The following is a 14,016-nucleotide window of genomic DNA, read 5'->3' on the forward strand; positions in this document are numbered from 1 at the left end:
GTCCGCGAGAAGCTGCAAAACAGCAAGACGCATAGAGCAACATATACAGTGCTGTACTCCATGTATCTGGATTTTTTTTTTATGAACGTTTGAAAAAATCCGCGATGCACTGAAGCTGCAATAAACGAACCGCGAAATAGCGAGGGATCACTGTACACGCGTGTGAGATATATATACACAGTATGTGTATATATATATATATATATAGCTCTTTATTAAAATAAAACGTTCACACAATAAATCAGAGCAGGAAAAGCGTGTCCTGCTCTGATGCGGTTCATGAAGGAAACGTCTTGATTCGAATGGCAGAAATCTTGGATTTTTTTTTTTTTTTTTGGTGCCAGTAAGGTTCAAAGAGAGGTTTGCACACATTTGGAGAAAATAAAACGTGAAAAATATTTGAGATATAGGTGGAAAGGATACCCGAATATGTTCCAACTGGGACAAAACAGATTGTTACCTGTCCAAAAAAAAAAACTCCAAGGGTTGTTTAAAAATATTTTACAAATGGGGGATGTGTGTGTGTGTATATATATATATCATGTGCAATAATTTATGCAAATATAAATTAGTACGTCATTTTTGTATGCCTATATCCATTCATCTTCACTACTGTGAATAATTCAGTTAATTGATTTGACTTGAGAAAATAAATAAGACTTTATTTCACAGACCGTAAACAAAAACAAATGAACATTCAGTTATATCCACAGTTTGACTCGAAAAAGGTGAAGATAAGATGACTAGCACCGATTTTTGTCTCATATGCTGAGACAGAGGTGGTGGCGAAGACCAACTATTGCTGTAATGACAGACCTAAAGTTAGAATCTCAATGTTAATGCATTTTGATTCAAGCATATACTGTATTACAAAACAGTTCAAAAACAAATCATCATTGTCCATCACCAACACCTACTGTGATTTCTAATCATCTTACTCGACTGTCATCTGGTTAGTGGCCTACATTACGTATTGGAGAATTCCTAAACATCTCATCTCAGCCCCCCCCCCCCCCCCTCCCCTCCCACTACTACTGCTATTAAGCCACAAACTCACCCACTAAGAGTGGAAGATAAGTGATGGGTGAGGAGCATCAAATCTCACCTGTTATTTGGCACCATGTGCGTACCGTCTTGTCAAAGTGTGCGTCCTTGGTATTACTAAGTTTTGTAGTCACTTGTAGCAGTTGTGTAATGAGGTCCTGTGTCAACACAAGACTGGCTACACTTTGTAGGCAGAACCGAGGGAAAGGAGTGCACCCAGATTCAACATTCTTTTTGTTGTAAAATAGACAAGAGATATGTTTACGTCAGGAATGATTCTTACTAGAACAGCAGAAACGTATTTCCATGTGTGCAAATCAGGTAAAAAAAAAAAAGGGCGGCGACAAACTTGAAACATGAACAGAAAGTGATTGAGAGGATGCGATGGCCCTGGTTGATTTAAGAGACCATCTGAGTCAAAGTTGCTGCGTTGAAGCTGAAGTGAGCGTAGATGTTGCATTAGGACTTGAAGACGTGCACGGCCCTAACGACGTACTGCCTGCAGATGGGGCACTCGCTCATCCTCTTGCCACACTTGGTGCAGGTCACCATGTGGCCGCACTCCAGCAGAACGCAGTCGATCACAGCGTCCATGCAGATCCTGCAAAGGTTTTCGTCGAGGAACATCTGTGGAACTCTCTCACCATCTGCAAAAAAAAGGGACGGGGGTCGACATATATGAAATGTAAATGCTTTGTTCGTCTTGTTTAATGAGGAGTTGGGGTCGTAATTTGTTTGATAATAAATTGGAAAAGACAAACACCACATTACAAAGATGGAGATGATAGTACTGTACTGTACTGTAGTGGAATTGCCCCCTGCTGGCTATGTTAAAGAATGCACTTGGAATTGAAAACCTCATGAATTTGAAATTTGCGTGTGCAGCAGTGACTATAGACAGGGAGTAGACATGGATTACTGTACTCACAAAAGAGTTAGGGATAGTTAACTTTCAGGACGAGCCTAAAATGCATTCAAACCTTTACAGGTGAACTTAATGTGACTTACTCTAAGGTTTTGAATGCACATGTCCAACTGATGTTTCAGTGCCTTTTGCACAAGTTGCTATTCTCTAACGAGCTCAAAGGCAAAATTCACAACAGACGTTTGATCCTTAGAAGGAGGTGTACCCACCATTGTTAACTTTTTGTTTCAATGAATTGTTTTAGATGAGGAACTCCCGAGTGCATCCTTCTGTTTAAATGTCCTATTTTCATGATGTGATGTCACTGTAGCGTGAATGTTTTACAGTTTCCATAAATTTCACCTAAAAGCCAGATATCCCTTTTTGTGTGTAGTGTACATTACATGATGAGCTTTGCAAAAGCTAACAAGATGACTTATGTTTGACTGTGAATTCAATGTGGCAGGAACATCACAAAGAGGACAATTTAAAATAATGTTTCAATTAGCCTTCTTGTGGGAAAAAGCAAGACAACATGCTTTACTCAAGTAAACCAGAGACCTTTGCGGATAATTGCATTCTGCCTGAAGGAACTACATGCAGGAGTTTCACCAAAAGGGATGCGGTGGGAATACGCATCAGTGGGGTTGATAATGATGATGAACAGAACAGATGCAGTTTATAAGATGACAGAGCACATCGAGGAGACCACCTTACCTCCAATGGCCCCATTGTAGATAGGAGGGGGGAAGGCCACCACTTAAGTGTGGAAGAATTAAAGTAAGATAAAATTGAGCATGATTAAGAAAAAAAAACATAATAAGTGTATATAGGTTTTAACCATACAGTCCAGCAAGTGTGGTTAAAAGCAGGGGGTGCATATTCAGGACAATTAAGTGCTTACCTTTGGTTACAGTACTGCTCACATTTTCTACTGCAAGAAAGAAAGGAAATGAATCACAGATATCGACCACCTGTACAAGAGCAACAATCAAGTGACAGCATGAAAACTGGTTATATAAATCAATACGGTTGGCCACGAATATGTATTCCATGTCGCATGGGATATACTGAAAACAGATTGCACATTACAATCATAAAATGACTGTTAAAACTGTGTGGACAACTAGCCGTAAAAATCAGGTTTGAGAAGGAATCTGATTTGAATCAGATATGCCTGGAGTCTGAATGCAGCCATCGTGCCTATTTTAGAAGTCTCCTCAAAAAAGAAAACAGCTCATCGACAGCGTTAGTGGTTATTGAAACTTTGCCTTTTTAAAACCATGGTAAACCATCAAACCGGTAATTGGTCCATGCGCACCTGATCAATTATATATGAAATTTCGCTCTTTGCAGGGTGGCTGGGTTAGGGACCAATCCCCTGGGAATTGTGTGGATGCTCTGTATTGTATTTAGTTGCAATATCACCAGTAGAAGCCAGATATCGCATAACTGTTTATGGTGCCCTATAATACGACGAGAGTAGGCCTCATCATTGTTTCGCAGATTTGGAATGAAGTGCAGGACAAACATAATAGATAAGTAATCTTGAAATATTGAATGAGTTTTTTCTAAAAAATTGCACAATATTAATTCTGCACTTAATGGTGGTTTGCTGTTAAGCAATTTTGTGCCATCCTTGAAAGATAATTTTTGCAATGAGAGGCCTTTCTAATGTAAAAAAAAAATAAAATGATATTGTCCATAATTAAAATGTCATTTTTGTCATACATCTAGTTAAGACGTGTGCGTTCCTGTGTGGCCACTATGTATCACTGATGAAAAAGTGTGACTCTTTGTCGTTGAAGTTGCTGGCCTCATAATATTTTGTGTCCTACTTCGTTTTTATCGTGTAGTTGAAAACATACAATGGCAATGACATGTTAGGCTGATAATAGTCGAATATAAACAAGACTTTCTCAACCCAGCCTATTACAGTACATGTTCAGCAATCATGAGTTTGATTCTGAGCAACCAAATGAACACCCACATGATTTCCTGTTCTCCTCTGTTTCTCTGTAGAGTCTGCCGACCCGCTCCACCAGCTCCCACTTCTCACAGCACCCTGAATAGTTGACAAAGTTCCTGGCCAGGATCTCCTTCAACTGCCTGACAGAGAGGCCCTCGATGTCACTCACACCGGAGATGTCCGAAAGAGACGCTCGGAGCAGACGCCGCGTCTGAGGGCTCGTCTAAGGCAGCACAAGGCTCGAGTCAAACAGTAATAACCCTTATCCACATAATTAACATCAAACCACATTGCTCTTGTGATGTGTTGCGATAGAAAATGCCTTCAATCTCAGAAACCTGGAACTGCACTAAATAGACATGCTCACAAAAGATCATCACTCCGATTACCTCAGGTGTGTGTTCACTGGGGTCCAAGTTGAGAAATGACACTGATGTGGCATCACCTATGTCCTGCATCAGAACAGAAGGAGAACATTCCTCTTCAGTACATGCAAAGGAACAGAGAGCCTACTGACGAGCTAAATTAGTCATTCTTAGTTAGGAAGCATGATACCGTGAGCACAATGGCACCCTCCTCCTTTTATAGTAAGGCTAAGTAGTCCCAAAGCTGTTCACATAATTCTAGTGGATCTGTCACCTCAGAGCTTCTTATTATCCATCATCCCTCTTTACCTGGCTCACACCACAATAAGGTTAGAACTTCAATTTGTTCAATTTCCATTTACCTCTCTTTCAAAGTTGGTGAATTTTTTCAAAATCATATCTGTGTTGAACCTTAATGTAATGACATTTCTGTGTGTACACTGTATTGATGGTTAGTGCACCTATATGTATGTGTGTGTGTGTGTGTGTGTGTGTGTATATATATATTTTTTTTTATTTTTTTGGGGGGGGGGGGATCATGCCAGTGTGCTGTTTCTTCTGGTCAAGCCCTTACAGATTTTTGCTATGCATTATGGAATTGTTTTGTGTCCTCCTCAATGCCCAATGTGTGACTACAGTATTTTCCAACATTAAATTGCTCACGTTAAGTCTCGTTGGACCCGACATGGAGGAACCCATGTGTTGAAAATGTTACCATAAGCGTGAAATATATCAATATTGAGGTGTATTTTGCAGCTCATGCATTTTTCAAAGCTCAACAAATAAATTACAGTACTAGCAATCAAGCCACTCACGTAAAATTAATTAAGCCTTCCTTTAACTAATGTGTGGACTCTATATACTGTATATCCCAATAAACAAGACCCAATTCATTACCGTGATTATGCAGTAGGGAATATGTGATTGATTCCGAATACTGCGTTTGTCTTCAATTTATCAGAGTTAACAAAAAAGGTATTCATCTACTGACCCGGTTGCTGTCAGAACTATCACTCCTGCTGAGAGGTTCCGACTGAGAGGCAGCAAGTTGAGACAGCTCTGAGGCAGACTGTGTGGTCGAAGGTGGTGGAGTATACATGGAACGAGAGTGGAGACTACTTGTGTCAGGCTCCTGCTCCTCCTCTCCTTCCTCCTCATCCTCCTCCTCACTGCCTTGGTGACAGAGCACCAGGTCCACCAAGTCTTCTTTTTCTCTGCACGTGTCGGTGGGGACATTATGGAGCAACAAGTACTGTCGCAGGTCCCTGACCCTTAGACGCATTAGCCGTGGCCGATGGAAGGCTGTCGCCTTCAGCAAATGACACGTGGCACAGATGCGCACATTCTCGAGAGGCATGGAACACAGAGAGCAGAAGCACTTCTTGCAGTCGCTGCAAATGTGCTGAAGGGAAAATATAGCAGGGAAAAAAAAGGCATTGGAAATGAGACATTCTAGGCATTTAACTGTGTTTAAAAGTTGCTGCATAAAAATAAAAAAAACAACCTGCATTTGGACAAAAAAAGGAATAAAAATAAAAGTGATATTCAATGAGCCCTTCAGAAGCAGAACATCTGTTCAAGATGTTCATGCACAGAAACAGCAGGTTGCATGATTTTTTTTTAACTGACAAAGATCAAAAAGTAACACATGCATGGATTGGGATTCCATTGGCACGCGAGCGAGACAAGCTCGAGGTCTTGACATAAGGAGACCCTCTGCCATACATGAACATGAGCAATGAGTTCGAGGCAAGGGGGTGGGGCATGTTTCAGCATCTGCTTCAAGAATCAGCTGGGACCACACTGTGCTTCCAATTAAAACAAAACTGCTGGCATCTGGGTGTAAACGAAATGGACTTTACCCCATTAAACCTTAGCTCTAAAACAAAAGAAGAGGATTTGTAAGCATTATGATTTTTTTGTCTTATTCACATCCATGACATTAAAACTGATATGATGACACGCATTATGGTTTATGCTGATAAACACTGAAGCCTACAACTGTTTTTAATAAAGGTTAATTGCATATTAATAGCAATTTGCATTACACTTGTCTGTAATGATTAGTAATTCGCTCCACAGGCCACTTAAAATTGAGTCGCACATCGAAATAACATCAAATTTGAACAAAAACAATGTCCAAAATCAAATATTGAAACGTCACTTTTTCAATGTCGTCTGAAATATTGTCTCTTAAAAACACACACATCTAACACTGGGAAATCAATTATTTGAGCAAAAACTGACGTGCTATGTTCACTTACTACGTGTTTTAAGTTTTGTGTACTTTGCTCCTCACATGCACACAATAAACAAACATGCCATCAAAAGCCCCTGGTGTGGTACCTACCTTCCTCCTGAAGACCGAGAACGCCAGACCACAGGACTTGCAAACTAGGCTGGGAGTTCCTGAGCTAGTGGGAGGGTATGTAGAGTATCCTGCACTGGGGGCGAACCTGAAGGGTCCAGCACCTGCCCCGAAGCCTGGCTGCTGACCTCTGACGGCTCCGGTACCCATAACTTCATTCAGGAGACCGCAGCATGAAGCCCACACGGACGAGGCTCCTGCCTGATATTTTTAAGAAAGCGCGTTCACTTCAGATTAACTTGTATTTTCTTTAATATATTTTCTCAAATTCGAGGCGGGAACACAATGTGTCCCAGTGAGTGAATGTCTGCTCAATGAAATTTAAGCGGAAGAAATATGCAGTACTATTAATTTAGCTTCACAACCAAAAGCAACATCATTTAAATATTTGCATTTACACACAGAACGAGACGTTTCTGACAGGGAAAAGACACCCTTTAGCGTCACTGGCAAGATAATCCTGTAACCAACACTACATTCGCACTGGTTAACATCAGGATAAAGTGGCCACCGATGGCTCGGGTTACATTGCTAAGGTTAGCTGGATGCTAGCAACCATCAAAGCAGGAAACGAAGCTGAGAATGAAACGAGAGTTAAGTGAAAAGGCACCTTCATTGCCGCTCCGGAATGTCTACTGAGAATGGGCAGGTTGACAGTGTATTCATTGCAAGGTGGGCGTCTGTTGGTAAACTGCTGAACTGTCCAACGGTGTCTTGGCGTGATTACGCTGCAGAGTGCGAGCGTTCGGGATTCTTCTTCTGTTTCGCTACGTGGCCACAGACACAACAAGACAGTTCTTTATCGCCATCAACTGGAATGAACTCGTCCTTGCTCTGTAACACGTATTTGCTGTAGCATACAGTATCACCATACACGAAACTGTTCATATATCCATTTTCTAATTTCTGATCATCACAAGGGTCGCGGGCGTGCTGGAGCCGACCCCAGCTGTCTTCGGGTAGTAGGGTTGGGGGCCAATCGCAGACTAATTTGTTCAGTTGTGTAAAAAACCTGGACTGTGTTATCACCGACAAAGAAACTAATTATTACAGCGTGTATTCTAAGTATTATGTGATATCTTGTAGCATAAACTGTGTTTTAATGGCTAATTTAAAGTGTGAGAGCTTCCATTTTACCCCTGGATTTTGTTTTACAAAAATAGCTCAATTAGGCCCGATTAAAAAAAAAAGTTAAATAAAAAGTACATTATTCTTTTACAGTTTTGAGAAAATAAAATAGTATAGCATTTTTAAAATCGTGGCAATATAATTCAACATTGTAACCTTTTCTCCTCTCAACCCGATATGGGTGATGATGATTTTAGTTCATGATTATAATATGTGGGCGGCCCGGTAGTCCAGTGGTTAGCACGTCGACTTCACAGTGCAGAGGTTCAATTCCAGCTCCGGCCTCGCTGTGTGGAGTTTGCATGTTCTCCCCGGGCGTGCGTGGGTTTTCTCCGGGTACTCCGGTTTCCTCCCAATTTCCAAAAACATGCATGGCAGGCTGATTGAACACTCTAAATTGTCCCTAGGTGTGAATGTGAGCGTGGATGGTTGTTCGTCTCTGTGTGCCCTGCGATTGGCTGGCAACCGATTCAGGGTGTCCCCCGCCTACTGCCCGAAGACAGCTGGTATAGACACCCCCCGCGACCCTAGTGAGGATCAAGCGGTTTGGAAAATGGATGGATGGACTTCTTTGGAGATGAGTTTCACCGTGGTAATTCTCAGCATATGCATACACGGGACTTCATAATTTTTTACCATGTGGTCAGCAAATTGTTTTCGCAAATGTATGTCAGTCCCATATAACCAAATACAATAAATGGTCTTTGTTCAGTCTATGTCTCATGAGTTTTGCTGCATCTCGCAAATGAATAAGACATCGCCGCTAATTGCTCCACATTCAATATGGCTGCAACGTTTATGATTCTGCACCAAACAGGGTCTACTTATATTTTTTTGCAATCCATAGTAATAACGATGTAAAGAAAAAGACATATTACAGAGAGGCCCATGGTTGGTTGTTTCAACATACTTGATTTCGAGGTTACAAACCACACACAATGAACTAGTTTGCACAGTGGTGTAAGAATATGTTGTCACGTAACATTGCTCATGAGTGGATATTTAGCCCCAAGTCTAAAAAAGTTAACTGTGAAGTGCATGCAAGCCCCAATAAAGGCAGGACCGTGGATTGATGCCTTCTCATGTTTCAACACCCGTGGATTAACCTATTTGTGGATTTTTCAACATTAAAAAAAAAAGTATAAAAATTTTGTTTTTGGGGGTGCAGAACAACGCCTATTGTTCGTGGGAAACACTTATTGGCGATTTAACAGCCTTTAAAATATTTTGTTAAATTTAAAACATCTATATTTCTAAGGGTGTCAATTATACAGGGATATTCAGGGGCCAGTCGGTCCCTATTGCCTACTAGTAGTGTGAGTCCAGTGTAATCGTTTGTCTTGTATTTTCACTTGTGGAAGGAGTATTGAATGACCATGCAGATCCATCTATCGTGGATGTAGCTGCCATTTCGTCAAAAAACCATTTACACCAGGAGAGTTGTAAACCAATCATTTGGATTTTAAATCTGTTGAAAATGGCAATGGAATCATACACAGAGACCATGGTGATTTTTTTTTAACATTGACTAAGTTTGACTACTTTTTCTAATATATTTAGTGTCAGGTAAATTAAAATAAAAGGTCATTAAAACACGTGTTATTCAGTTTTTATGTAATGAGTAGTTATAATATTTAAACACATCATTATCGTTTCTTGATCGATCGATATATCTAGAAAATAAAACTATACATTGACTAGAAATAGTGACTGGATGGCCGGATTAAACAATGATCATTATTTCGCCAAAAATCTCAAGGATTTTTCGTTGTAATCCAACAAAACTGACTTGAAACGTTCACCTTCTGTCAAACTCAGAATAAGGGATCTGAACGAGACTAATTATCGATACTTTTGTGAACATTTAATACCTGTAAATTGTAACAATTATGACGTGTAAAATCTTTGATATGTTATTGCCACTGCTGTCAAACAGAATGTGAGCGTCCATTTCTGATGACGTCACAGGTGGTTTCTGTTTTGAGATTGTCCGCGTTTGGGGTCTAGTGGTCTACTCAGGCGAAGTTGACGGAGAACATTTCTTTTGGTTTAAACGTCAGTCGTGTTAACGATGGAAGCCGGCGCCTCCCTTATGAGTACGATGATCATGTATGCGGACGAGTCTGTCGATATTCGCTATGAAAACGGGGCACAGTTACTACTTTCGCCCTGTGGCAGCGAGTTCATGCTGGCAAGAGGCTCAGTCCCTGCTGAACATCCGCTTCAAACTCCCGTGAGAGTTCGACAGAGGACGCGGTTCACCACCAGCGCTTATAAAGTACAGTTAAAAAAAATACTGACCCCATTTTTAAACGTTAACTGATGTAATTTGAAACGAATAATTGTACAGTCATTTAGTGTATTGTTTGTCAAAGCTGCGTCATTCTTCTCAACTCAGGAATTGATCATCACTGCACTGGCATTCAGAAATAAGTATGCCAGTCGACCATATCTGCCAGAAGAACTCACCACTCCGAGCCATAAACAGGTACCATTATCTTCAGTATCTTCTCATACATTCTACCTGTACATACATTCATTCCACCACCCCGCCCCCCAGCCTTTATTAAGCATTAACTTGGAAGTGCAGTGGCCAGCATGGTCCTCCTGTAATGCAGAGTTTTTACCTGGAGGGGAGACCATCATCAAATCAGAGGACAAACTCACTCTTCTGACACTGTCACCCTCGGGTGAAGAGTTCTTTGTGGAGTATGCATGCATGCTCAGCCAACCTCTCCATCAGCAAGCACAAAATTTGAATCGAGATCCTGAAAGGATCCCAGACAGTCAACAGCAGCATGGAAGCAGCTTGACCCATTTGAAGGTAAAATGTCTGCAGACCTCCAGTGATGACGTTCAAGAGTTTCATCAGAAGGAAGGGAAAACGTCATGTTGTCCTCAAATGGTCACTCATGAAGCCAAGGTAAGATATTTACCTTTGCCCAGGATATTACGTTTTCATCACTGTGGGTTTGTTTGTGGATGAGCAACCTAGCTTTTTTTAATAGTAGGTATCCTTAATACCATTACATTTTCAGGAAAAGTCATTCATCAAATTAGTAGCACAATTGCCAAAGTCATTTCTTCATGATTTCATAAAACAAGAAAAACACACAACACATTCAACAAACAATATTGTTTGATTATACATATACATAAATGAAGAAAAAAAACATATTTAGCAAGCACATTGGTATTTCTTTTTTGATATTGTGACAGTAAGTTAAAAAAGATCCACCTAATTATGCCTTTAGGTTAACCATACGTTGAATGGCAAATATTTGCAATATATGTTGTTGAAATGTCAAACATTCTGATCTGGCCCACTTTGAATTTAACTTGAAAAGCTGCTCGTATACCCATGCTGCCGAGAAGGCGCAGCCACCAAGCACCGAGTCTCCTTCTTGATGAATGTCATGGCCAAAAATGCTGAAAAACAATCCACATCCGGTCCACACGACACAACAACAAACACAAAGTGACAAAGCAAACACAAAAACAACAAAAAAAAGCAAGGCTCATGAGAGCACTTGCCGAGCGCCATCTTGGACTTCATCTTAATAATTCATAAAACCCAAGTTTTGTTTTAAAACCAAATTATACCTGAAAAAATTATGACATAAACCCAACTACTTCAATGCGGCATATTGAAAATGCGATTTCCTTGGGCTCCTGTGTACCAGACACAGGCTCATCGGATTGTCCTTGCTTTTTTTCCCAATTATGTCTCCCCTGCTTAAGTCAATCAGCCTCCGAGAATGGATTGTGTTCGACTTTGGATTTTCTGCCATCTTTATCTGTGTTTTTTTGTGATATGAAATGCAACATTGACCATGTATGGTGTTTTACTGGGCTTGTCTTTTCAGCCAGAGGAAAAGTACCAGTCAGTCGCACTCGTTCAGCATCACTCCTGTCATGCAGTTCCACCACAGTGGTGCTACCCTCTTTCCTTAGCTCTCCGTCACTGGAGAGCTCGTGTCTCCAACCCTGGCGGTGATGGAGAAGGGCGAACCAGACATTCAAAGGCTGACCAAACTCTGAATACCTCAGACTTAAGTAATGATGAGAGAGCGTTTCTCCTCCCTCAAGCCCTGCCTCTCAACTGCTCATCTCCTCACTTTCACAGGTTCTTTGCAAAGCTCCCTTGAATTTTGCAGATGTATCACTGTTTTCTATTACTGTTTCACATCTTTTTTTGGGGTGCGGGGGGGCTTTAAAGTTGGAAATTTCAAGACCCAGTCCCAAACAACCAACTTGATCAAGACTCTCCAGCAGAAATGGTGAAAGTGATGTGGCACCAAGGGGTAACGTACAGGTGTGCAGAAAATCCTTGTTCGTGGTGGACACTAACTGGACTCTTCAGTTCACGAGACTCTGCTCCGATCCTGGCAAAATGGCACTCGTGGGCTTTGCATTCAGGTTTAATCTTTATCAATGTCTTTAAAGTGGAGTTCACTAATGATAACTAACCAATACTGTATACTTTCTGTTGTGCCATGTCAATTAGACCTGCATGTATTTGTTCATGAATACTATTTGGCCACAAATGGAAGTGCAGCACTGTCCTATGTCAGTGATATTTTTCGGGCCTCATCATTGTTATGCATGACATTCACGTTCTTCATTCTGAGACAATGTATTATTGGTATGGAAACGGCTACTCAACATTTGGACTTCAACTTTATTTGGAGGAGAACTTCAAAAACATCGTGTCAGCTATGACAACTGCTTAAATGTCTCTTCTGTAGGATATTGGACCAAGATGTCCCAGTCATAGAAGTTTCTCCAGGGGATGGGTCTGTCATCCGATCTAACGGAGTCCTCAGCATGTACTTTATTCATTATAAGCCTGAGTGCCAATCAGTGCAGACAAAAGTCAGCCTTTCATCTTTTTATCCATCTCAAATTTCCATTATTCACTTGCATGGGATCTCTACCTAGCTGCTTAAAATCTAATTCATCACTACAGGTTAAAGAGATAACATATCATATGAATGGCCTGCCACCTAACGTGCCTGGGCAGTTGTACGCCGTTTGCTCTGTTTTGAGTTGTGCCAGCAGGTAAGATGTAACCGTCCAGTGAACCTGTTCACTTATGTCAACTCTAGTACATCTCACATCTCACCATTACTGTTTTTTGAAGACTTCTCACCAGATACAATGAGGTAAAAAAACTGAGGATCCCTGCTATACCCAGCTGCTTGCTACAGGTGGTGGTTGACTTTTACATGGATATTTATAGGTATATACATAGCCTGAACACATTTTCTTTGCTTATAGCTAAATGTATTGTTCAAACCAACAATGGTTGAGGGAATCCTGTCCAGTCCTTCACCTCTGGGACAGCATGAGAATAATAGTGAGACCGTAGAAAGTCGGTGAGTTGTTGTATATGTATGTACTGTATATGTATATGTACGTTAGTTCCTGAATACCATTGATGATTTTTTGATTCTCCTTTAAACAAATCTCAGGTCAGATCTGGTTGCTGCAGAGCTTGCAAAGATACAGCGATTCATATGTATCCTACATAAATAAATATCACCATCAGCGATGTCATCTCAGCTACATAGGTTTCAAATTTATATGAGGTAAGTTGTGTTCTTTAACACTGTGTGCTCAGTTTCTTTAGAAGACAGTAACAAGGAAAGAGGGGAGAAAGGATGTGCACCGAATGGTTTGACCGAGATCACTCATGAGCCAGTGAGTGAAGGCAGCATTGCAGAAACTCTACAGAAGACATCCAAAGCCATACAGGATATTGATGCACTCATAACTGCAGCCAAGCAAACCTTAAGTGGGATTGGACAGTTTGATTGCTGAGAATTTGTGTGCGTGACTCAAATAAACACAAGTACAATAAATGTTTGATGGCATGTGTTGATTTACCCCTCACACCAGAATTATGTTTTAGTATCTAGCAGCCATCTATGGAACACCCATTCCCAAACTTTCTTACATGAGACAGGTTCAATTGAATCACAACACAATGTGAGGCTGCCACAAATTACCGGTAATAAATCAAAACACTCTGTCATGTAGTCTTTGTTTTTCCCGAAACACTGCTCCGAGTTATTTAAAGTGAATAACTTTTATCTCAACTGCTCATTCAAGTGAATGCAACGAAGCATTCTTGCAAAGCTGTTTTTGTTTCCGTTCCCAACACTAAACTGGCACAAGGTCAGATTATCTTTTGCTGTTTCAATTCGGTTAAACTGGTGCATCTGATCTCAAATCT

General features: G+C 40.7%; 2 protein-coding genes across 5 annotated transcripts; one reads left to right on the plus strand and one right to left on the minus strand.

The window, feature by feature from the left end:
• Positions 1 to 1,008: 1,008 nt before the first annotated feature.
• On the minus strand, positions 1,009 to 7,398 carry rnf34a (ring finger protein 34a). 2 transcript variants are annotated; one of them, XM_086110941.1, is made up of 8 exons: positions 7,261 to 7,398; positions 6,633 to 6,851; positions 5,274 to 5,684; positions 4,307 to 4,369; positions 3,939 to 4,140; positions 2,853 to 2,882; positions 2,666 to 2,707; positions 1,009 to 1,691 (listed from the first exon to the last, which is right to left on the minus strand). In XM_086110941.1, exons 1-8 carry the CDS (start codon positions 7,264 to 7,266, stop codon positions 1,504 to 1,506), a joined length of 1,161 nt encoding a protein of 386 aa, XP_085967067.1. In that variant the 5' UTR covers positions 7,267 to 7,398; the 3' UTR covers positions 1,009 to 1,503. The 2 variants fall into 2 exon arrangements, with proteins under 2 accessions (XP_085967067.1, XP_085967068.1); XM_086110942.1 differs by lacking the exon at positions 2,666 to 2,707.
• Positions 7,399 to 9,744: 2,346 nt separating this feature from the next.
• Positions 9,745 to 13,636, plus strand: c5h5orf34 (chromosome 5 C5orf34 homolog). Of its 3 annotated transcripts, none has more exons than XM_086112402.1 (11): positions 9,745 to 10,056; positions 10,177 to 10,266; positions 10,339 to 10,701; positions 11,645 to 11,904; positions 11,998 to 12,093; positions 12,527 to 12,653; positions 12,748 to 12,839; positions 12,922 to 12,988; positions 13,059 to 13,156; positions 13,253 to 13,299; positions 13,402 to 13,636. In XM_086112402.1, exons 1-11 carry the CDS (start codon positions 9,850 to 9,852, stop codon positions 13,599 to 13,601), a joined length of 1,647 nt encoding a protein of 548 aa, XP_085968528.1. In that variant the 5' UTR covers positions 9,745 to 9,849; the 3' UTR covers positions 13,602 to 13,636. The 3 variants fall into 3 exon arrangements, with proteins under 3 accessions (XP_085968528.1, XP_085968529.1, XP_085968530.1); XM_086112403.1 differs by having other exon boundaries at positions 12,922 to 12,943; XM_086112404.1 differs by having other exon boundaries at positions 10,618 to 10,701.
• Positions 13,637 to 14,016: the final 380 nt, after the last annotated feature.

Source organism: Hippocampus guttulatus, chromosome 5, assembly GCF_054856545.1.
Source record: "Hippocampus guttulatus isolate MCC_2025c chromosome 5, RoL_Hgut_1.0, whole genome shotgun sequence".
Lineage (NCBI taxonomy): Eukaryota > Metazoa > Chordata > Actinopteri > Syngnathiformes > Syngnathidae > Hippocampus > Hippocampus guttulatus.